A 24,720-nucleotide genomic window follows, 5' to 3' on the forward strand; every position below is an offset into this window, starting at 1 on the left:
GCATGGTGTGACCTGGTAGGGGAAACATCAGTACAGGCCAACCCTCATCACGGTAGACGGGTCTTATTCACTCGATATTTAATTGGTGAAACATGAATACAATTGCAACTCTAAGCATACCATTTAAAAGACTGAAGTTTCGTCAACATATTGTGATATATGAAAGCCCCATACGAACTAAAATAAGCATGTGAGCTCTTCGTAAAATATGTTTTCAAGGCAGTTTTGAAATCCAATATGGCGGCTACGTTTTTCATGGACGGTTCTCATCAGTGACGGACACCATCTTTCCCCAGCCTTCCCAGCACTCATTTGAACAATGTTAGCGTATGTATGTAACGTTTATTGATCTTACTCAAGATTGCAGTTGTAATCAGCACAATAAAACAACATTTTGTTGCCTATATTAGTGAAAGTATGAAAACTTGTTATTCCCGGGGTTATGGTTGGAACTGAATTCATTCTTACCTTGTAATCGGCGGTTTTTTATCCTTACTGCCATCACAACTGAAACTCCACAGTGCTTATTTGATTGTTATTATACACATTTTGGTCTCAGTTCACTCCACATTGCACTTTAAACCCGTTGCTGTTCCTGGTTTCTAAGCGCGCGCGCCATAAACACAATTACAAATAGCAGACGACGACAGACGACGAAAACTGCAAAGTTTTATTCCCTAAACTGTTTACTTTACTCGTTATTTAGTTTAAATTTACATTGTTATTTAAAAATTTTGATTTAATTCATGTATATTATCCTTTTTTTGCAACCAAATTACCCCGAAAAATTACAGATATTTCTAACGTAGATAAAATCAAATGTTTCTAACGTTTTCGTACATCTGGCTGCCGAAAACCATAGAGGAACGAATACGGAAAAGTGCATAGAGGAACGACTACGTTTTTTTTTTTTTTTTTGCTTTTTTGTTTTTGCTAGCACTTTTCATTGATTTCAGTCTTTATTAGTATTTTGAATTTCTTAAATAATCGTATGCCAGAAATAAATGTAACCTTTAATGTTTGCATGCTTTAATGTTTGCATGCTAAGAATGGCAAAATCATCGTTGCCACATTAGTGGAGGCTTCACACATACGCCGTTCCATTATCCTGTTAAGCGTCCGCCCCTGATGAGCTCGCTGCTAACGTACCGTCACGCTTTTTTTGTAATCAGCGATCATAGCACTGATGATAGTTTTTCAAAGTTAATATTGATTTTTATGCTTGTTATTCATACTGTAATTAACTGTAGGAAATTCTCTCTCTCTCTCTCTCTCTCTCTCTCTCTCTCTCTCTCTCTCTCTCTCTCTCTCTCGGAGTCCAGTCACTCGGCAAAGAAAAGTCATCTTCACTCCCGCAATGGAAGAAAGTTTGTATCATCACTGGAGGATTCAGAACTAGAGCTCTCATCATCAAATAGGTTATCAATATCACACTCCTCATCTAGTATTTGATTGATCTCACCTAAAGAAATATGCCTCCTCTTTGGGACATTCATTGTGAAAGACGCGAAATCCAATTTGTCTCGATAAACGCCCGAAGCGTATTGAAAGAAAACCAACAGGGACAGGCAGTTTTCTAGCATAAGCGACCACCAGGAAAGAGTTGCCAGGCTGGAAATAAGTTTCCCATGTGCTGAGAGTGTTACCAAATGATGTTCCTACACTTTCTATACGAGTAAACGTATTATTACGGGGCTGACGGCTTGACAAGCACAGTTAAAGTCTTGAACGTAATATCCCGTTGAAGGCGCTACCGAGTAGATCGCGGTAAACGTATTATTACGTGGGTGACGCTTAACAGGTTATAAACTGTTTCCATGAATTCTAGTTGTCATAGTAATGCAATAATGATAAAATTGTGCTTTTAATATTTATGTATATATACTTCCAATACATAGCCTAATTTCACCAATTTCAACGTTTTGTGTGTAGTCTTATACCCAGTTTGAGGGTCAACACATACCGAATGGCAACAGAGAGAGAGAGAGAGAGAGAGAGAGAGAGAGAGAGAGAGAGAGAGAGAGAGAGAGAGAGAAAGGAAGGCGGAGGAACGAAGAAGAAAAGGGATGGCGGTGGGGGGGGGGGGGGGTTGGGGAGAGGGTAGGTGGAGCTTTATACGCGTGTTCGTATCCATTTCTGCATAATGGAGTTTTTGTCTCTTGGTACAAGGACAAGTGTCGTTATTCTTTACGATTAGTGATTCACGATACCCTTATAAATTACGGCACTGGGTGTAATGCACTATAGCAAAATCTCGTTCTGTTAAGAGTGTTCGTTACAGAAATAGGTATTGCCCAAAAACGTGCTTGACTGTCTCTGAAACCCATAGTAGACAAGTTTTTATAACCAAGTATTTTTTACAAGCTAGCTATTGAATAAATTTGTATTTTTCTCAGTCAAAACATATGCCCCTCAATGCTAACTTTCCTCTTTTAACGACTTTCTGGTCATTGCAAATTCGGCCCCATAATTTCTTATGGTGCGAAAACAGACAAGAGGCCCATGGACCGAAAACGATTGCGTCACACTACGGCGATAATCCAGCAGTAAAACATCTTCATATATCCAAAAAGTAAATAATAAAGATATATATGCGCATTACGATTATAACAATTACATGTATAGCTGATAACAATCTGCATGAATAACTGGTAAACTGTTGTGCAAGACAGTTGAGTATAGCAATTATTTACAATAGGTATGAAAGTCAAGATGTCGTGACGTCATAATACAGAACTTGAAAGAACGTTCTAATTCAGAAAAATAATTACTTAAATTTGAGTCAGAGTCGAGTTACTTTTTCAATAACGAATATTTTCAAATTAATCATCATAAATATGTAAAATTATTGATGTTTTACTACTTTTTATTAAAAATTAGCCAGAGCACGCTTCTCGTCATCTTCTACCCCACAGCTGTTTACGCCTGGCTTGTTGTTGATGAGAAATCGTGTTTCGATTGTTGTGATAACAGTGCTCCAGCGTCTGTGGGTACAAGTGGTGTGCGGATTTATCACAGGAAATGGTTAAGTTTATTGACACAAGCTACTCCGTAAACATCGAGATGGCGTCAATCTTCTAAATACCTCGAGTTGTAAGTAAAAATGTTGAACGCGTTTTGGTGAGATTTCCACTGCCGTGGGCGCCATTTTCAGTACCCTCTGTTTAAATCTGTTTAAATCTTAAAATTTGGCCTTAATTTCTAACTTTGGGGAAAATACTTACTTCGAAAGGAGAGTAGAGGTCTTTAGCTCCGTTTCTCACCAACAACAAGTCGCGACTGATGCCCATCTCGGGTGTCAGGACGCGTTATAATGTACTTTTTTCGGAGGTGGCCTGCTTTGATGTTTTACCCCCTTGGCCCTATGTCGTGGGAGCTGTGGTGTTCAGCGGCTTACGAATGAACGCCTACACGTCGGTTTTTTACGAGTCCTGTGCATCTGTTCTGACTCTGTGAACGTTTTAGACTGATTTGGCGTGAAATGGAGTTATTTTCTTTATAACTGTTGGAGGTACTAATTACGTATCGGCTCACGGACCCCCTAAAGGGAGATGCTTCTTACGGTAGCCATAGGTTATACCGCAAGCCCAGTTGTAGTTTTCTTATATATTTAATCAATTCTACTCTTTAATGTTACTTTGGGCTGATTGCGTTGATAATTTTCTACCTTGCGTACCTCAAGGTTCTTACTTGGTTCACTGATCATTTGTCTTGGTAGAAAGTAGATTAGGTAACCTAGCTAATAAGATTAAGATTCCCCATGGAATTTCCTAAACTGGGCTTCCAGGATAATTTTTTTATCTTAAATAATGACCTGGCACACTATACGCCCTAGAATTTGGGAATTTATATCGTTCGTAGAAGCCTAGGCCAAGTATACTTTGGTTGATTTCTTGGTAGATACATTTGTTCTTAGCCCTTTCCAACTCCCAGCTGTTTGCAAAGGTTTAGCGTTGTTGCTTCAAGTAGCACTTTAGATTACTTCTTTTAATGCTGTAGTAACTGTTTCCCTTACATAGTTATGCTGCTTTGCTGTATATACAATTTAAATGCTAAGGAGGTGGCATCAAGGGGGATATCCTTTATCAGTACTATTGTTTGGCTATTCTAGGAGAGGGTGTAACAGTACAGGTGAAAAATGTACAGATAATAAGTTTACAGTCTTCTGATTATGCTCTTGTGTGCATCCCTGAAGAGCTGGCACTAAACACATGGCAGCAGCTCCGCTTACTGCAGTGTTGAGCACCAGCCCCTCAGGGAATGAAAGTAAAAACATGAATGTATGGCCATCTCCTTCACATTTACCTGTTTATCATTTACAGATGCGTAAGTTAAGTACCATACCACTTAGCTTTCTACGTAATGGCTGTAATTCTCATAAGGCATTGACTTCACTGTACCTTTGTTCCTTTCATATTGTCTATAGCCCAGCCTAGGTGAAACAGCCTTGCTCACATTCAAGAAATTAGCTAGGTAGAGCCTGGTAATGTTTTATTCCAGATTTGTGGAGTTTCTATCAAATGTGAAGGGTTAGAATGTTAAATTTCATGCTGTGACCCATTTTCTAGTGAAGCAAAGGTTAGGCCATGTTTTCGAAGTTCCTTTGAATTTTTATGAGTCAAGGAGAATTTGGTAATGGGTATGAGCAGGTGAATATGTTAAAGGGAAACGTGAGTGTTGCCTAATGTAGGCTAACCTAACAAGCTTCCTTACAAAATGCAGTCTCCCACCCTTAGTAGTATTATAGTAATGTTGCACTATTTTGCTTCAAAGGATAAGTGCAATAGTGTATCTAGGGTACTGGATACTGTAGGGTTAATAACCTGTTTCCTGAGAAATAGAACATTTCCAATGCCTAAGGCGTATTGGTATTATGTCCTTTCTTGTAATGTTATTTATTTACATCGTAAATGAATACAGTATAAAGACCACTCATTCATAAGCTGAGGAACCTGTTTTCAACTTGAGGAAATGATGTAGCCGTAATTCTTAAAACCCTGTACTATTGGTTTGAGATGTAGATTAGGTACAATAATGTTAGTCAACCATTGTAAGAAATAGTTTGGTTTTAGAAAAAAATTAGAAGCAATACAAACAGCAGTCATGTTTGTTGCTTTGTTGAGATATGTACCCTCAAAGTAGGAGGACATTGACAAGTTATTCACAACCCACCTGTGTGAAACTATTCACAAGATGCTGTTGTTAAGAAATGAATTATTCCCTTATGATTGTAATTGATAAAGTTGATTGAAAGTCAACCAATACATAAGCAAAGGGGCGGGAGATGGGACAATATGTAGTTTTTTTTAAATGATTCATGTGTACCCTTGACATCCTTGCCTAATGCGAACCTTCAGGTTATATTGGTAAATTTGGTACATAATTACAAGTGCAGGTGTTGCTATTTTATGGGAGTGATTCATCTCTGCCCCCATACCTTTAATGTAGTAGTGCAGTTCTAAAAAAAGATCATCAAAAGGGAAAATTTGTTGGTCTGAATTACAGAGATGAGTGATACTTGAATCCCCAAGTGTAAAATATGTTCTGTGAATATATCTAATAACATCGCAGAACTTTACAGTGAGTTCTTACGTTTGCATTATTATTTTCTGTAAAATTTGTCCTGACATGTATTGTTTTCTCTTTCCAGTTAAATTCTTGGAGGTGATAAAGCCGTTTTGCGCGGTGCTACCAGAAATTCAAAAACCTGAACGAAGGATTCAGTTTCGAGAAAAAGTATTATGGACAGCTATTACCCTATTTATCTTCTTAGTATGCTGCCAGGTATGTAATTGAAGACATTTTCTGTGTAATGTATACACTGCAGTTATTGCTTTTATTTTACAGTGGAATATGATGATATTTTCTTGATATTAAAATTATTTTTGATATTTCAGATCCCCCTCTTTGGTATTATGAGCACAGATTCCGCGGATCCTTTTTACTGGATCCGTGTGATTTTGGCCAGTAATCGTGGTACTCTTATGGAACTTGGTATCTCCCCCATTGTCACTTCCAGTCTTATAATGCAACTTTTGGCAGGTGCAAAGATCATTGAGGTTAGTATGTGTCATGGCTTTTGCCCTTTGTATCTCATTTTTTTTAGAAATGAAACCTTGAAGCAGTTGTATTGGATGGAATACTTAATATTGTTGGATAATATCTTCAGTAGTCAGTTTTCAAGCTTATTTAATTTGCCTTTGTACTTTCCTTATAGGTTGGTGATACTCCAAAGGACAGAGCACTCTTCAATGGAGCTCAAAAGCTCTTTGGTATGGTCATCACGATAGGTCAGGCCATCTTGTATGTTATGACAGGAATGTATGGTGACCCAACTGAACTTGGTGGTGGAATCTGCTTGCTTATTATTATCCAACTGTTTGTGGCAGGTCTTATTGTCTTATTACTGGATGAACTTTTGCAGAAGGTAAGCTTGTATATTTTTAGGGTTTTTTTAAGTTGGTATTTGTACAGTAAATGCTTGAAATATGCAGAAAGGTCAGGATAATATTAAAGCCGTGTGCTAGATTCAATATAAATAATGAACCAAAAACATTGTTCTTACCTATCAGGGTTACGGTCTTGGATCTGGTATCTCCCTCTTCATTGCTACAAACATCTGTGAAACTATTGTATGAAAGCTTTCTCTCCGGCTACAGTCACACTGGCCGAGGTACTGAATTCGAAGGTGCAATCATTGCTCTCTTCCATCTTCTGGCCACTCGTCAAGATAAGGTTAGTTACCCAAGAAGCTTAACAAATTATTTTGATTAGTTATGTATATGTAGGTGATTTTGAAGTACTATGCACATAAAAGATATTCAGTTTGACACCTTGACTTGACTGTGATAACGTCAGGTTGTTTGGCATAGTTTGAATAATGGTTCATTTGACAGGTACGAGCTCTTCGTGAGGCTTTCTACAGGCAGAACCTTCCTAATTTGACCAACCTTTTGGCTACTGTCCTCATCTTTGGCATTGTTATATACTTCCAGGTATTGTAATTTGTTGATGTTGGAGTGGCAACATTGAATTTTATGCTGTTTTTGTTAAACCTTTAATGTTATATAAGCTGTTGTTTGGATTTGAATGTACTGTACTGTGCTTATAGTATTACACTCTTGCCTTCAGTAACAGTATTTGAAATCTAAAATGTTACAATGAGATATTTTGTTGAAGGAAGTTTTAAGGTACTAAACTTGAAATTCTGATTCAGGGCTTCCGAGTCGATCTCCCTATCAAGTCTGCTCGTTACCGTGGCCAGTACTCATCTTATCCCATCAAGCTGTTCTACACTTCAAACATTCCCATCATTCTCCAGAGTGCTCTTGTGTCCAATCTTTACATTATTTCACAAGTAAGTATGAACTAATTTTAAAGTTCTTTGACATTCTATTTTTGTTTAGTGGATTGTCGTTACAAATTTTATTGAGAAGTCTGTGATTTAGGTTTTTTATTGTAAAATGTTTGTCATTGAGTTGAACTATTCAGGAATGCCATCTTAGGTATGAAATATTGTAGTTTCTAATTTTATTATCCATAGATGTTAGCTGTGAAGTTCCAAGGAAACTTCTTCGTCAGTCTTCTTGGTGTATGGAATGATCCTGGTGCAGGAGGACCAGGCGTGCTTCATACCCAGTTGGTGGTTTGTGTTATTATATGAGCCCACCAGAATCCTTTGGCCATGTTCTTGAAGATCCTCTCCATGCCATCATCTACATTGTCTTTATGCTTGGATCCTGCGCTTTCTTCTCCAAGACTTGGATTGATGTGTCTGGTTCATCAGCAAAGGACGTAAGTACTACTATTGTGGTCATATTTTCCACAGTACCCATTTTATGAAGTGTTTTTTTGGCCAACAGCATTGCTTGCAAAACTAGATTAGTTATTGTAGTTAAAGTGAGTGAAATTTTATTACCTTAATTGTAATAATAATTTTCAGGTCGCCAAGCAGCTGAAAGAACAACAGATGGTTATGCGAGGCCATCGTGACAAGTCTATGATTCATGAACTGAACCGCTACATCCCAACGGCTGCTGCTTTTGGTGGTCTTTGCATTGGTGCCCTGTCTGTTCTTGCAGATTTCCTTGGTGCTATTGGTTCGGGAACAGGTTAGTACAGTGTGCATGTTCAGTTGTTGCATATACCAAACTGCTCGGTGATTTAGGAGATTTACTCTTATGATGGAGTATTCCCGCCCCCCATTCTTGTGTACTGTATTTGAATCGTCACCATACGCGCTCTCTCTCTCTCTCTCTCTCCCGTTATGTAATCGGTTACGTTTGCGTATCGTATGACTTGAGTAGTTGAGCTTTTCAAGGTTGGAGATTAGATTTCATGTGATAACAGCTGTTGACCATTAGTACTCAGAAATAACATCTTCGCGTAATGCATTTTTGTTAAGTAGTTCTTATAGGTAATATAGAGCAGTTGTTTATATTATAAATAAGGAAACATCAGTTAAGTCAGGATGTTGCCATAATCCCCATTGTATAATTCGCATACAGAAATCTGGATAAGTGTGATCTTTTACAGCTTATGCAGCTTTATGAAAGTTATAAGATGCTTAATGGGTTAAATTAGTAATTAGGCCTATTATAATTACCCATAAATCATAGCACATAACAGTGATAAGTTAATAATGGCAAATAACAGAAATGTAGTATGCATAATTATGTGTATATTCATTATTAATAACAAAGACTTTTAACATCCTCTCCATATCAATAAATACAAAATTATAATTTTAGTAGTACAGGGTATTAGAAATCACCGAAGTTATTAAGATTGATTTTTAAATTTAAAGGTACAGTTTCCCCTTTAGAGTAATGTCTTGACAAGAAGTCTGTAGTTAACAGCTACATTATTATGATTTTGTTTTATTAATTTTTTTGCTTGCTACCTTTGTAAATTTGAAATATTTTTAGATATCTTGACTGGAGCTAAGTACAGGTTAGTTTAGGTTAGCACGCATATGGAAATGATGCAAGATATTTAGAAAATATTCAAAATTACCGCTGTAAGTTTAGGATTGTATCTTACAGGCTTTGCCACATACCAGAAAGCTCCTATTCAAAAAGAATTAACAACCATGTATGTTTTGCAGTTTCTGTTGACACCTAGTTCCCACTGATCAAGTTTCTAGCATTACCAAACAATTTTAAATAATTTAAATTTGTAGTTTTGTTCATGCCACTTACCTGACAGATATATATATAGCTGTATTTTCTGACGTCCGACAGAAATTTCAAAACTCGCGGCACACGCAGTGGGCGGCCAGGTGGTAGTACCCATTCCCGCCGCTGGGAGGCGGATATCAGGAACCATTCCCATTTTCTATTCATATTTTTTTCTGTCGCCGGTCGGTAAACATCTGTTTACAGACCTCTGCTCAGGATTTTTTGGAAATTGACTCGCTTTTAAGTATCTGATTGATTTTTTTTTTGGTATTGAATTGGATTGTTGAATTGGCATGCGCGATAGTGGACCGTTTTTTGATTTTGGATTGACTTTTCTCTTTAAGATATGTCTGGATCAAGTGTTGTGAGTTTCAGAGTATGTGTGAAGGCTGATTGTAAGGTGAGGCTACCGAAAGCATCGGTAGACCCCCACACAGTATGTATGAGTTGTAGGGGGCTTAATTGTTTGATTGATCATCGGTGTAATGAATGTGAGAAATTGACTGATGATGAATGGAGAGTATATGAGTCCTATCGCCTTAAATTGAGCGCGATAGGCTCAGGAGGTCTTCCTCAAGGAGTGGTTCTTCCAAAGGTAAGACTAACATCTCTCCTGCACTAACACCTGTAGTGTTTACAACCCCTAAACCTGTGTTGCCTTCGGGCTCTGATTCTGTGTCAGGAGAAGCGAATGCTCTCTCTATGATTTTGGAGTCTCTTCGCACTCTGGAGAACAAAGTGAAAGCCTTAGAAACTGGCTCGGTGCAAGTGTGTGATCGTGCCCCCAGTGTTGTGGAGGGGGCGTCAGATCGGCCCCATAATGCCTCTAGGCCTAGACCTCTATCAGACTCCCAAGACCCAGGGAGAAGGTATGTCGAAAGCCGCAAGAGGGTTACGGGGGCTTCCCACCGATCTGGCGTCCCTTCGGCAGACCATGTAGCAAAGAACCCAGGCTGCCAAGGACCGTGCACGAGCACGCGTCCTGAAAGAGTGCTTCTCGTCCTCCGAAGCGTCCTCCCCGCGCAAGGGGTGGAGCGCTCGGAGAGACTCTCGTCCGTTAAAGAGGACGTTTATTGCGGAGGACGCTTCACGTCCTCTTTCGCCGCTTTCGTCGGAAGACGCTTATGATATCTTTCCGCCTCAGAAGAGAGGTAGGATTTCCTCCGATGAGGACGCTAGGTTGCGTGCACAGGCGCGTACACTGAGAAACAGGTAGCTGGTACCTGTGGAGGAAGGAAGGAGGTGTCCGCCTCGACCCCTCGTCTTCTCACAGGATCAGTCCTGCTTTTTTCCTCTGCTCATTCTTCCCGACGAAGAACATTCTTTTGTCACTTCAGGAACAGCTATCCTCGCTTATGGCTCAGAGGAACTCGCCCAGCAGCAGTCGAGCCTAAGCGAAGGAAGGACTTAGACTGCCTGTCAAGAGGACTAAGCAGTCTCCTTCGCCTTCTCCGACTTCGTCTCGTTCGCCGATCGCTTCTCCTTCGGCGATTCGTAGATCTCGTTCGTCCGCTAGAAGGACGTTACGTCAGGACGCTTTTGAGGAGGACGCTCTGTACGAGGACGTTCGGCAGGACGTTGGGCAAGACGCTCGTCAGGACGCTTGTCAAGACGCTCGTCAGGACGCTTGGCAAGACGCTAAGCAGGACGTTCGTCAGGACGCTTGGCAGGACGCTAGGCAAGACGTTCGTCAGGACGCTCGCCAGGTCGCTAGACAGGACGCTCGGCAGGACGCTCACCAGGACGCTTGGCAGGAAGCTCGCCAGGACGTTCAGACCTCCTTTCAAGATGTTTTTGGGGATTCTGATCGAGAAGTCTTTCCCCCAGACGCTAGTTTACGTGCACAGGCACGTATACCAGCGAAGAATTGTAAGGACGCTTCTCGAGCAGGTGAGACTGCTGCGGAAGACGCTGAGGACGCTCGTCCTCATCAGGACGCTCTACCGTCAACGAGCAGTAAGCGTCATAAAGTAGACAGCCGTATTAAGGCTGCATCTATCAAGGATAGGGGTCCTTTGATAAGCCAAGACCCGCCATTAGGACGCCTTCTCCTGACAGACGGTCTCCTCTTCCGGTTAGAGAAGAGGGAGAGCTTAGTAATTCTGCCGATTCGGCTGAAGAGGAACCTGCTACAGCCCCTTCTATCTCGGACTATAAGGTCCTCGTACGACTTTTGCGGTCTTCGTTTGAAGATAAATTTCAGCCCGCAGCTCCCAAGTCTCCTCCTTCGCAGTTTTCCTCATCTAAAACTGAGAAAATCCCGGAGTTTGTAGAGATGAAGACTTCTCTATCTACAAAACGTGCTTTCAAAAGCTCCAGGACTGGATGATATGAAGGAGAGAGCAAGGTAAGACGACATTCGCATTACCTCCTACTAGACTTAGTGGAAAAGGGGGCATTTGGTATAGAACCAAAGATGAAGTGGGAATTCGTATTCCTTCTTCTGCTCAGGGAGATTTCTCCAGCCTTGTGGATTTGCAGAGGAGGTCGCTTTTACCCTCTGCCAAGGTAACTTGGACCGCGTCGGAGACTGACCATCATTTGAAGGGTCTGCTCAGGACGCTGGAAGTCTTCAACTTCCTTGACTGGTGTTTGGGAGTTCTGGATTTGCAAGCGAGAAGCCCAGAATCTCTTAGTCGGGGGAGCTGTCCAACTGTGCTTAGCATGTATGGACAAAGCCGTCAGGGATGGTTCGGAGGAGCTCGTATCTCACTTTGGAACAGCTTTACTAAAAAAGAGAGCTTTGCTGTGCAATTTCACAGCTCGTTCGGTGACGCCAGCTCAGAAAGCAGATTTGTTGTTTTCGCCTCTTTCGAATCATCTCTTCCCCCAGACTTGGTAAGGACCTGACAAACAGCTTACAGGAGAAGGCTAATCAGGACCCTTTTGGCCAGTCTACTAGACGGTCAGCCGTACCTTCAACCTCTTCGGCTGCAGTTCGTCCGCCGAAGAAAGTTAAGCCCTTTCGTGGGCTCCCCCTCGAGAGCAGCTCCCTCGAGGGAGAGGGTTTTCACGAGGAAGAGCTTCCTTTAAGCCAAAGCCTTCCAAGTGAAAAGCATGTCCTTCAGACACCAGTCGGAGCCAGACTGAAGTATTTTGCGGGAGCGTGGAGAGAGAAGAGACACGGACTCTTGGTCTCTCAAGATCGTGGAGCAGGGGTACAAGATCCCCTTTTTGAAGCTTCCTCCTCTTTCTACGACTCCCAGAGACCTTTCTCCATCCTATCAAGGAGAAAAGAAGAAAGTCTTGTTCGATCTTCTGCAACAGATGATCGACAAAAGAGCGGTGGAACAAGTCGCGGACCTGCAGTCTCCAGGTTTTACAACAGAATCTTCCTGGTACCAAAGCAGTGCGTCAGGTTGCGTTGGCGTCCAGTTCTAGATGAGCAGGCTCAATCTTTTCGTGGAAAAGATCAAATTCACGATGGAGACGCCTCAGTCTGTTCTGGGAGCTTTGAGACCGGGCGACTGGATGGTATCCTTAGACTTGCAGGACGCGTACTTCCACATCCCGATCCACCCTCTTTCAAGAAAATATCTAAGATTTGTCTTGAACAACAAGGTATGGCAGTTCAGAGCTATGTGCTTCGGACTGACCACGGCTCCGATGGTGTTCACAGTGGTGATGAAGAATGTAGCGAGGTGGCTACACTCTTCGGGAATAAGAGTTTCCCTATACCTCGACGACTGGCTGATCAGAGCGTCGTCGAGAGAGAAGTGTCTGAAGGACGTGCAGTTCACTTTAGCCTTAGCGAAGTCCCTGGGACTTCTGGTCAACCTCGAAAAGTCGCATCTGACCCCCACACAGTCCATCGTGTATCTGGGGATTCAGATGGATTCAGTGGCTTTTCGAGCGTTTCCGTCCCAGGAACGTCAGCGGCTAGGCTTAGAAAAAGATCTCAGCCTTTCTAAGGAAAGAGACTTGCTCGGCGAGGGAATGGATGAGTCTGCTGGGGACCATTTCCTCGCTGGAAAGGTTTGTTTCCTTGGGAAGACTGCACACCAGGCCTCTCCAATTCTTCTTGGCAGACGAGTGGAAGGCCAAAGACGATCTCAATGCAGTATTGAGAATATCGATTACTATCAAGAACCATCTAAGATGGTGGTTTGTAGACCCTCAGAAGCTTCAAGAGGGCGTGTCCCTAAGTCTTTTGAGCCCCGACCTAGTGTTGTTTCAGACGCTTCCATCACAGGATGGGGGAGCAACACTAGGGGGAAGGAAGTGTCAGGCTCCTGGAGAGGGGAACAGGTAGCCTGGCATATAAATGTCAAAGAACTGGCAGCAGTCTTTCTGTCCCTGCAGTTCTTCGAGAAGAGTTTGGAAAACAAGATTGTTCAGATAAACTCGGACAATACCACAGCACTCGCTTATTTAAAAAACCAGGGAGGAACACACTCCAGAACGTTGTACTCCCTAGCGAGAGAGATTCTGCTGTGGGCAAAAAGAAAGAAGGTGACTATCCTGACGAGATTCATTGCAGGAGTGCAAAACGTCAGGGGCAGACCTTCTCAGTCGTCGGGACCAAGTCCTTCCGACGGAATGGACCTTGCACGAGGACGTTTGTCGAGACCTGTGGACGCTGTGGGGACGTCCACTGGTCGACTTATTCGCAACGTCAAGGAACAAGAGACTTCCTCTTTACTGCTCCCCGGTCCTGGATCCAGAAGCAATCGCGATAGACGCTTTGCTTTGGAATTGGACGGGCCTAGACCTATATGCCTTCCCACCATTCAAGATTCTGGGGGAAGTCATGAGGAAGTTTGCGGCCTCGGAAGGGACAAGGTTAACCCTGATCGCTCCGATGTGGCCAGCGAGAGAATGGTTCGCAGAGGTCATGTCTTTCCTTGTAGACTTTCCAAGGACATTGCCCTGGAGGAAAGATCTACTCAAACAGCCTCACTTCGAAAGGTTTCACCAAAACCTCTCCGCTCTGAGTCTGACTGCGTTCAGACTATCGAAAAGTTGGCCAGAGCGAGAGGTTTTTCGAAAGCAGCTGCGAGAGCAATCGCACAGGCGAGACGTGCTTCCACAAGAGCTGTTTACCAGTCAAAGTGGGCTTCCTTCAGGGCATGGTGTAAAAAGGAGGGAGTTTCCTCTTCCTCGACCTCTGTGAACCAGATAGCTGATTTTCTGCTATTTCTCAGAAATGTGTAGAAATTAGCGGTCCCTACCATCAAGGGATACAAAAGCATGTTGTCAGCGGTTTTTAGGCACAGAGGCCTAGACCTGTCTGACAACAAGGATATTCATGACCTTTTGAAGTCTTTCGAGACCTCGAAGGTTCCTCAAATGAGACCTCCATCATGGAATCTGGATGTAGTCCTGAAATTCCTTATGTCGAACACTTTCGAAACCGCTTCAGACAGCGTCTCTTCGAAACCTGACAAGGAAGGCTCTTTTCCTAACTTCTCTTGCGACGGCTAAGAGAGTTAGTGAAATTCAAGCGTTTAGCAAGTTAATGGGCTTCAAAGGGGACAACGCTGTCTGCTCGTTGAACCCATCTTTCTTGGCGAAGAATGAAAATCCTTCGAACCCTTGGCGAAGACTTTCGAGATCAAGGGTATGTCAAGTCTGGTGGGCCAAGAACCAGAGAGAGTCCTTTGCCCGGTAAGGGCTCTCAAGTTCTACGTGCATAGAACTAAAGAGGTAAGAGGTCCCTCAGGTAACCTCTGGTGCTCTGTGAAGAGGCCAGAGTTACCTTTATCGAAGAATGCTCTGGCTTTCTTTCTAAGGGCACCATTCGGGAGGCTCATTCATCTTTCCAGAAGACTGATTTGAGCCTCTTCCGAGTAAAAGCGCACGAAGTACGAGCCGTCTCTACCTCTCTTGCCTTCCAAAAGAACATGTCAATCAAGGACATCCTTGATTGCACCTTTTGGAGGAGCAAAACTCCGTCTTCACCTCACATTACCTAAGGGATGTGAGAACGATCTATGACGATTGCAATGCACTGGGCATACGTTTCTGCGGACACAGTATTGGGGTCCGGAAGTAGCTCTTTCCCTATTCCTTAGTTAGGTTTAAGTTAGGTGTTGTTGTTTTTAGGTTGTGGTGAGTCTTATGTGAAGATCTCCCATCATTTAGTTAGTGTTAAGGGGTTTTGTGTATAGTTGGTCAGGTGGTGGTCAGTTGCTTCGTTGCCCTCATTTGTATGGCCTCGATGATCTTGTCACGCTGAGGTCTCGCACCCGTTGACAGATCATCCAGAGCGCACCAGCACTACAGGTCTCCACCTGGCTGGCAACTCTGTGATTAAGCAAAAGCAGCCTTTCGTGACAGTAATCACATAGTCTACTTTGCAAACAGGTAAGGAACCAAGATGTATATCATCACTTAATGTAAGTTTCCCAAAAAATCCTATTCTGTCTCTTCCACCATCCGAAGGTGGGATTCAGCTATATATATATCTGTCAGGTAAGTGGCATGAACAAAATGTTATTGTTATTATACAATTAAGTTTGTTCATACTTACCTGGCAGATATATATAATTAAAGTGCCCACCCTCCTCCCCTCAGGAGACAGAGGCATTAATAAAAAATATGAATAGAAAATGGGAATGGTTCCTGATATCCGCCTCCCAGCGGCGGGAATGGGTACTACCACCTGGCCGCCCACTGCGTGTGCCGCGAGTTTTGAAATTTCTGTCGGACGTCAGAAATACCAGCTATATATATATCTGCCAGGTAAGTATGAACAAACTTAATTGTATAATAACAATAACATGTTTTTAAGCAGGTGAAAACTGAAGGGAGGGTTAGAGGGTTATTTTTATTCCTGTGTGATGCATTAGACTTGTCACTTGCAGAAAGCATTTGGCCACTTGTAAAATCAGAAATGCAATATTTACCCCTAATATAACTAGAATATCTCTATAATAATAATAATATCCTTTATTTCGGTTCAGGGCCATATACAATGAATATACAAAATACACAGTAACATACACAATCTAGATATATGAGTCAACATGATAGGAAAAATGAGTAATCGCACTTCTCCACAAAAAAGCTGAGGTAGCATAAAGATAGTAATCATAATACTGGTAATAGTAATAATATTGGTGAGAAAAAAAATGGATGGAGAGTTATAACAGTAGTGCACAGATTATATAACTTAAATTTCGACTAGAGACCGTTAGGTGGTTACAGTATCAGGGTCCAGAGGGCTAAATACATAAATTGAATGCATAAGAAAAAAACTTTAACTTTATAGTAATCACAGAAATAATGAAAAAATAAAATATCAGCAATATATAATAATGACAAGATCTGCAGATGACATCTTGTAGGTTAACAGCTTTCTTGTGAATGAGTGTCATATTTCAAATCTTTTGAGAATATATTTTTTGGAAAGTCAAGTTTTCTTCTTCTCATTACAGGTATCTTGCTGCCGTCACCATTATCTACCAGTATTTCGAAATCTTCGTCAAAGAACAGAGCGAGATGGGTGGCATGAGCACGTTATTGTTCTAGAGAGAGTTTTCCAAATGAAAGATAGATCATATTTTATTTTGGAAGGATCTCCGGTTGTGTCACTTATGACGTAAATTACGTTGATGCTCACAATGCGTGTGGTCTCTTGAATGTTAATTTGTTATTGTAAATTAAGGAGTAGTTTATACTCTCAGATGGTGTATTTATTTTTTTCCCACTGGTTATATCTCTCTTTCTAGGACTTCTGTCAGTTTCTGTTTATAAAGTATTTTTTTATGGACAAAACAAGCGATTTTTTTTTCTCTTCCTTGGACTGCAGGATTCCTAGTACAGTTCAGTGATAACCAATCATTTGGGTATTGCCACGTGCAAGAGATTTAAGTTTTTGGAAATGGCAAGACAGGATTGCCAAAATGACTGTCTGTGATGGACGAATGAATGCTGTTTTAAAATGAAAGTTTGTATGTTCGTGTAAAAATGTTTGTACTTTTTACAATTACTAGAAATATTAATAAAAATTAAGATAGGGAGACCATTGTATATTATTCCTATTTTACCTAAATTCTCTGTTCCTTTATATTTGTCAATCTGTACTTCATTACGTACAACATGTAATTAATTGTATATTTGCAGAGTTTTCATTAGAGAATAACATTTGTAGTCAACTTCAATAATCTGTATGATTACAGTTGCTGTTTTGTTGTTGCTATAACCTTCAACTTATGTATTCGGGTCTTTTATCATGATGAGTTACCAAAGCTTAGAGGTAACAAAAAGGACAAATAGTACAGATTACATTTGAGTATTAAAAGCTCCAACAGCCAACAGTAATTTTGTAATTTGGCCAAGCTATCCTGTATACTACATTAAGTTAACGATTTATGTATGAATGCAAAATATCCTGCTTGTGAAAAAGCTGCCTTAAAAAAAAAAACTAAAAAATGTTGCTGTTGAAGTAGTGGTCTTGTGTTCAAAGTATGTTGTTAGTGTTACTTTCCAAAGTGACCGGCAAACGGTTTGTCTGAGTGAACTTGTGGTTTTAAGTCTTAAAGACTTGTCATTTAAATTCCTGATCTGTTTTAATTGGCCTTAGATCCTTGGCTTCACAAAATACATTTTAGGAAGATGAGCTAAATGCTCAACTATTAATTACAAAGGATGAAATGTATGGCCAAGCAGATGCTGGGGTTACCTTGCATTCCAAATACCTCTAGTTTCCCTGAAGTATTTTGTATGACCTGAAACATCCCATGCTAGATGGGCCACATCAATATCGTATGGAAGGTTGAGGAACCTCCCTAGGAAAAGATTGGTGTGTAGAGAGTATTATAAATTTATTCCAAGTAAAAACTGTGCCCCATCTCAATTGCTGAGTTGGTCGCGGGTTCGATTCCCGGCCATTCCATTGAAAAGAGAGAGAGGTGTATTTCTAGTGATAGAAGTTCACCCTTGACGTGGTTCGGAAGTCACATAAAGCCATTGGTCCCGTTGCTGAATAACCACTGGTTCCTTGCAATGTAAAAACACCATACAAACAAAGGAGAACTGGATAGCCCAAAGCAAGTACAGGCGGTTACGACGGGGGATCCGTTCTTGAGACGCGTCGTAAGCCGGAACATCGTCAAAAATCCTAAGAAAACCTTACTTTTAATGCTTTGGGTGCATTGAAAACTCTGTAAACTGCATTCTTATGGCATTTTTCATCAAAAAACCTTCAAATATAGATTATTTTGCATTTTTGGTGTCCTAGTTCATCTCCCAAATGAGCGTTGTAGGCGTCGTAACCCTGGAAATAACGTCTCTTGACAAGCGTCGTAACCTCGGAACGTCGTAACCCAGGGACTGCCAGTATGTCTTTCTTAGGCCAGTAAACTTTTCTTCATTTTGCTGTTCTTATAAAAGATCACTTATTCCAGAGTCTTCATTTTGCTGTTCTTATAAAAAATCACTTATTCCAAAGACAACCTGGTTATATGGAACTCTGGGTTCTACTGCTTGGTAGAGTTGGTTACTGGTTAAAAGTGTGTACTTAATAATTGGAGTTTTGGCACAGGAAAGCTTTCACTTTAATTTTTATACTGGATGGTGGTCTAGTATTGATGGGTCATTTTCTAAGAATCCCTTATCACAATACAATGCCTTGTTGGGTTTTATGGAAATGGTCTTCAGTAATTTATTCCTTGGGACATTGTTCTGCTAATACAGTATGCTTCCATTGGTGCTAACCGCCATCACTGCATCTCATGTGGTGCACTGTGTGCATTACTTAAGGCTTTTTGCAGCATCCCTCCACCCACTAGCTGCAACCCCATTTGTGCCTTTTATGTGCTTTCGTTCATATTCTCAACTCCACCTTAATTTCCCCCCTCTCATACAACTGATCCATAGTGCAAAAGTGAGGTTTTCCTCCTGTTACACCTTTCAAACCTTTTACTGTCAACCTTTCACTGCTGAATGACGTCATAGTTCCCAGTACTTTGCCGTTTGTCTAAGCTCTATATTAAATTGGTCTGAGACATATAGCTTTCCCATTTTCCATTTGTCAGTATGAATTGTTTCTGTTTATTAATTGAATTATCTGTTGGCTATGATTGGTCCTTGACCAAATTTATGAAGAGGTCATACTCGTTTTAGCCCACGTGTTTTATAAATAGCCTACATAACCCAATCACAAAACAGTGTAGAACAACTAGGCTGAACATCAAAGGTAAGAAAAAGCTTAACAAAAAATGTAATTTTTTGGGGGTAAATAACTCGGCTGTCAGGTTGAACAATTTATGATGAGGATGGTCTGTTTTGTGGTTACAATCAAAGCTCAGGCATCTCTCACAACCCCGTAATGCTATCACCTGAGAGTTGGATACAACGGCTTGCCTTTTTGTATCCTTAAGTCTCCCTTTAGTTCAATAAATTTATTTCCCTTTCCTTCTCCTTTTCGCCAAATTACAGTCGTCTATTCTCTCCGCATAACCAAATACATTCAGTGTATTTAGCATACACTGAATGCTAAATACAGGTACAGTTAAGAATGTTAATACTCCGTGAAGGCATAGTATTGCTTAGGGAAGAAACTATAAGAGATAATGTAAAGCAGCAAACAAATATCTGGTATTAAAGGCATAGTATTGCTTAGGGAAGAAGTTATAAGAGTTTGTGTAATGCAGCAAGCAAATATCATCTGATATTAAAGTTATTTTTTTTCTAGTATATACAATAGATAAGGTTTTGCAACTGCAGTGAGAGTACGTGTTTTGCTCAAGCCAAGCATAATACTATAGGAAGTATGATACAAGAAAATTATACTTATTAATGGTAGAAAACGTAATTATTAGTGGCACTCATATGTTAAATTTGCCGTTTTAAGAATAATCATCAAAAGTTAAATTTAAAAGTAAGACGTTAGTATTTGTAATGCAAAAATTAAAAACTCCCGCCAAGTTTAGTCAGCGAGAGGTATATGCTTTACTTCTAACATTTCCTCCTCCTCTAATCGCTGTCCCAGTTTACGAACCAGACCCAGATGGATTGAATTTAGGTGAGAACGATATTTAATATATTATTTATTGTAGTGTATCATGTACTAGGATACTACTCTAGCTTTAAATACAGCAGTTAGTTGAATAAAAGATGATCTGTTTTCCTTCGTTTGGGAAAGGAACCAACGGCGTGAAGTTTACGTCCAAGTTTGCGCTCGCCCTTTAAACTTTAAAAACCAAAACAACAAACTCTCAGACGGTCGTCATTATATTTGCTCTCTGGCACGAAAATAAATCGAATTAATCATGTCTGCCGTCTCCCCGTTCGAGATCACGGGTGTCTTGAGGCCGAAGGTGATTATAATTTGGATTTATTGAAGGTTTTATGTGTGTTTTTGTATCGTAAGGTATGGCTAGCTATACCTATAGGCCTAGGTTATACCATTACGGTGGGTTTAGTGTAATTGTAAGCGTTTTGTTGTTGGTCTGGTTATTTAGGGCAGTGGTTTATGGTATTTTTAAGCGGTTTATTGTAGTATAACTTTGTGATTTAGAGCGGTAGAGCGTTAAAACCGCTGCGCTAACTTCGATTTAGACAAAGATTAGTAGCCTCAGCTAGTAGGCTAAGTTTCCCCGCTAGCTTACCTTGGTAGGCCTATCTAACCTATGCCAATGCAAAAAGTTGGTTGGGTTTTTAGACATCTGGGCAACAGTGGCTGCCCCAGATTCTGGTTCTTGGCTGCCCCAGGCCAATTCAATCCCATAGTAGCATTAGGTATATTTCTTAGCCTGTATCATAGTACTTAGGCCTAGGTAGGCCCAGGTATAGGTATCCACTTTCCCAGACGTGTATGGTAGCCTAGTCCAGGATATTGGTGGTAGCCGTATCTCTGATTGCAATAGATATAGGTATTGGTACGGCAGTGAATTGCGCATGCGTCAATTTCAGACTTCCTGCCGCACAAATAACATAGTGTAGTGTGGGTACGGCAGATTCTGTCAGTGGTGCCGTATTGCGCTATTGACTTGCCGTAGTTACGGCAGTTTGCTAATCATGCAGCAGTTGCCGTACACTGTTGCTAAGAGCTACAGGTACGGCACTAGATCAGCGACAGTATAGTATAATAATAGGTAGTTGAAGTGAATTGGTTTGCTGAACATGTTCAATTCAAAATGTCAAAGTGAAGCGCCATACTGTCATCACCAAAGCACCAAAACATTTTGACAGTAAAATGAAAATATAAAAAATCACAATAATACTGAAACATAGGCTATAGGCTACTTAGATTTTGACTAGGGTAAATCACCATGGCAGGCCAAACAGGCCACCTACAATCAACGCTTGCCACCCTCCGAAAAAATACATTATTACGCGTCCTGACACCGGAGATAGGCATCAGTCGCGACTTGTTGTTGGTGAAAAACGGAGCTAAAGACCTCTACTCTCCTTTCGAAGTAAGTATTTTCTCCAAAGTTAGAAATTGAGGCCAAATTTTAAGATTTAAACAGAGGGTAGTGAAAAGGGTGGCTACGGCAGTGGAAATCTCACCAAAACGCTTTAGAAATTTTTACTTACAACTAAAAATGTTTCGAAGATTGACGCCATCTTGATGTTTATGGAGTCGCTTGTGTCAACAAACTTCCTATTTCCTGTGCTAAATCTGCACACCACTTGTACCCATAGACGCTGGGGCACTTTCATCACAACAATCGTAAACCCACCTCTTACCAGCACTTATTCGTACTTATTCAAGGGGACTACGGCATTCTTTGCGGCGTTTTGTGCTCTTCAATTGTTTATCAGTGTTGTCAATTGGTATGTGTTTACCCTCCAAACTAGGTATAAGACTTACACAAAACCGGGGAAATAAGTGAAATTAGCGTATCTATTTGTATTATATATACGTACATATTACAGCAATTTTGATCATTTACTTACTGCATTACTATGACAACTAGAATTCATCGAAACAGTTTGTAAATGCATCGGCGTATGTGTGACGCTCCACTAGATTGGCAACGATGAGTCATTTTTCCTCACGTCGTCTGCTCGTAAGTATACATCCGAAACATTTGTAATTTTTGGGGGTTAATTTGGTTGCAAAAAAGGGATAATAGACATGAATTAAATAAACATTTTGAAGTAAGTAAACTAAATATTGAGTAAAGTAAACAATTAAGGGAATAAAGCTTTGCATCTCATAATCAGTGTTGTCGTCTGCTGCTCGTAACTGTGTTTGCGGAGTGAGTGCTTAGGAACCAGGAACCACAGCGTGGTTCAAGTGCACTGTGGAGTGAATTAGACCAAAATGTATATAATTACAATCAAATAAGCACTGTGGAGTTTCAGTTGTGATGGCAGTAAGGATAAAAACCACCGATTACAAGGTAAGAATGAATTCAGTTCCAACCATAACCCCGGGAATAACAAGTTTCATACTTTCACTAATATAGGCAACAAAATGTTGTTTTATTGTGCTGATTACAACTGCAATCTTGAGTAAGATCAATAAACGTTACATATACGCTAACATTGTTCAAATGAGTGCTGGGAAGGCTGGGGAAAGATGGTGGCCGTCACTGATGAGAACCTTCCATGCAAAACGTAGCCGCCATATTGGATTTCAAAACTGCCTTGAAAACATATTTTACGAAGAGCTCACATGCTTATTTTAGTTTGTATGGGGCTTTCATATATCACATTATGTTGACAAAACTTCAATCTTTTAAATGGTATGCTTAGAGTTGCAATTATATTCTTGTTTCACCAATTAAATGTCGAGTGAATAAGACCCGTCCACCGTGATGAGGGTTGGCCTGCCGTGGTGTTCTACCCTAGTCAAATTGAATTGGTTCGCTGAACATGTTCAATTCGAAATGTCAAAGTGAAGCGCCATACTCTCATCACCAAAGCACCAAAACATTTTGACAGTAAAATGAAAATACCTAGTATAAAAAATCACAATAATACTGAAACAGATACTTAGATTTTGACTATATACATGAAAAATAAAACTAAACTAATCTGTGTACTTCATATCTTCTTTGAATCTCCTCTGAACCGTGTAATACATCAGTTTTCGCCGAAAAACAGATGTTTTCAGGTTTCAATGAGCTGAAAAAAGCAATAGACATCTACGAAGAGGCAAACTTCCAGAACTTGTATATCCGTAGGTCATGAACGATCAAACCGGCCCTGAAAAGAGCTCCGAAGAGGAGATTCAAAGAAGACCTGGAGCTCCTCTTCAGAGCTCTTTTCAGGGCCGATTCGATCATTCGTGACTTATGGATATACAATTTCTGGAAGTTTGACTCTTTTGTAGACGTCTATTGCCTTTTTCAGTTCATTGAAACCTGAAAACATGTTCTTCAGCGAAAACTGATGTATTATTGCATGGTTCACGTTGCTAGGTCGTCATTTTCTTGCTGTCACTGATATGCGCCTGAGGCGGGTAAACAACTGTGTACTCGTTGTCGGGGGCGAGAATGCTCCCGAGACGAGCCCTGTGTAACATGTGTAAATTGGTCCAAGGCGCAGTGGGTTCTGTACGAGGGCAGGAAGAGACGTAGGCCTACAAAGGAGTCGTCGGAAAGCTCTCCAGTGACTCCTTTGGTAACTGATACCTCGTCTTCCTTCTTGCCCCCCGGTCAGCCCCCACGTTTCGCGCCTTCCCCTGCGGGGGTGGTAGCGGAGTCCTTCTCCTCACTTGATCCGTCGAGTGTGGAGGAGGGCGCTCGCTACCCGGACGTACAGTTGTACTCGGGGTCTTCCGTCCGCTCTGGGTGGGGTTCGTCTCCCCCCAGGCGTGAGATCCCTCTAACTAACCCGACTGTTGCTTCCGCAGGTGTGCCGCCAGTGAAGGACGACCTGGGACAGGTGTGGGAGTCCCTGGGGTTGCAGGGAGTGCCAAGCATCCAGGGGCTAATCCAGCGGTTGGCGGGGTCGGCAGTGGTCACACATGGTGTTGTGACCACTACCACTACTACGATCACGACTCCGGCCTATGGCATGCCGCCGCATCTGGTTTATACGCCGCATGTGTCGACGGTGACACCGACAGCTGCGATTCAGAGACCTCTCGCTGCCGTGTCAAAGAGAACCGTGCCACCGCCACCTGGGTTCTTTGTGCTGCCGACCCCGGACTGCCCTAAAAGCTCTCCCTTAGACTTGCCGCCAGTACCGAGAATGCAGGTAGCTGCCGACAAGACGCTTGGCTCCCCTGTTGTTGCTGCCGTACCTGTTGCTGTGCCTGCCGCTCCCGCTGTTCCAGACGCTGCTGTTCCTGTACCTGTTCCTGTCGTTCCTGTTGTTGGTGGTGCTGCTCCAGGCTCAGGTCTTTCCGGACAGGTGCAGTCGGGCCCTGTTGCTTTGGCAACTGCCCCGGCTCCCTCCTGGATGGAAGACCTGACGTCTGTCCGAGCGAGGAGGGAGCGTCAGGTCTGCCTCTCCAGTACCTTCAACCTCCTCGGGCTACACCGGGAGGAGCGAGGTACCTAGGAGTGATCGTGAGGGGTGCGCCTCTCTCGATCCCGCTACGACGCCGTACGCACCAGGCACGGTTCTAGGACCGGCCAGGACGTACGCGCAAGTAGCTGGAGGCGACCGTGAGGGGTCTGTCGCTGTTCCTCCT

At 41.7% G+C, this 24,720-nt stretch overlaps 2 protein-coding genes across 2 annotated transcripts in view; one reads left to right on the plus strand and one right to left on the minus strand.

The window, feature by feature from the left end:
- LOC135206085 (protein transport protein Sec61 subunit alpha-like 1) overlaps positions 1 to 24,720 on the minus strand; it is a 39,121-nt gene that overhangs the window by 7,574 nt on the left and 6,827 nt on the right. The gene's annotated exons all lie outside the window — the stretch shown is intronic.
- Positions 5,651 to 8,143, plus strand: LOC135206082 (protein transport protein Sec61 subunit alpha-like; the record flags this gene model as incomplete). The annotated part of the gene is given in 11 exon segments (XM_064237285.1): positions 5,651 to 5,784; positions 5,898 to 6,059; positions 6,218 to 6,427; positions 6,573 to 6,633; positions 6,636 to 6,659; positions 6,662 to 6,735; positions 6,897 to 6,995; positions 7,217 to 7,357; positions 7,544 to 7,622; positions 7,625 to 7,794; positions 7,943 to 8,143. Coding segments are annotated over 11 exon segments (1,328 nt in total), but the record flags the coding sequence as incomplete, so codon positions are not given.

The sequence above is a fragment of the Macrobrachium nipponense genome, chromosome 29, assembly GCF_015104395.2.
Source record: "Macrobrachium nipponense isolate FS-2020 chromosome 29, ASM1510439v2, whole genome shotgun sequence".
Classification (NCBI taxonomy): domain Eukaryota; kingdom Metazoa; phylum Arthropoda; class Malacostraca; order Decapoda; family Palaemonidae; genus Macrobrachium; species Macrobrachium nipponense.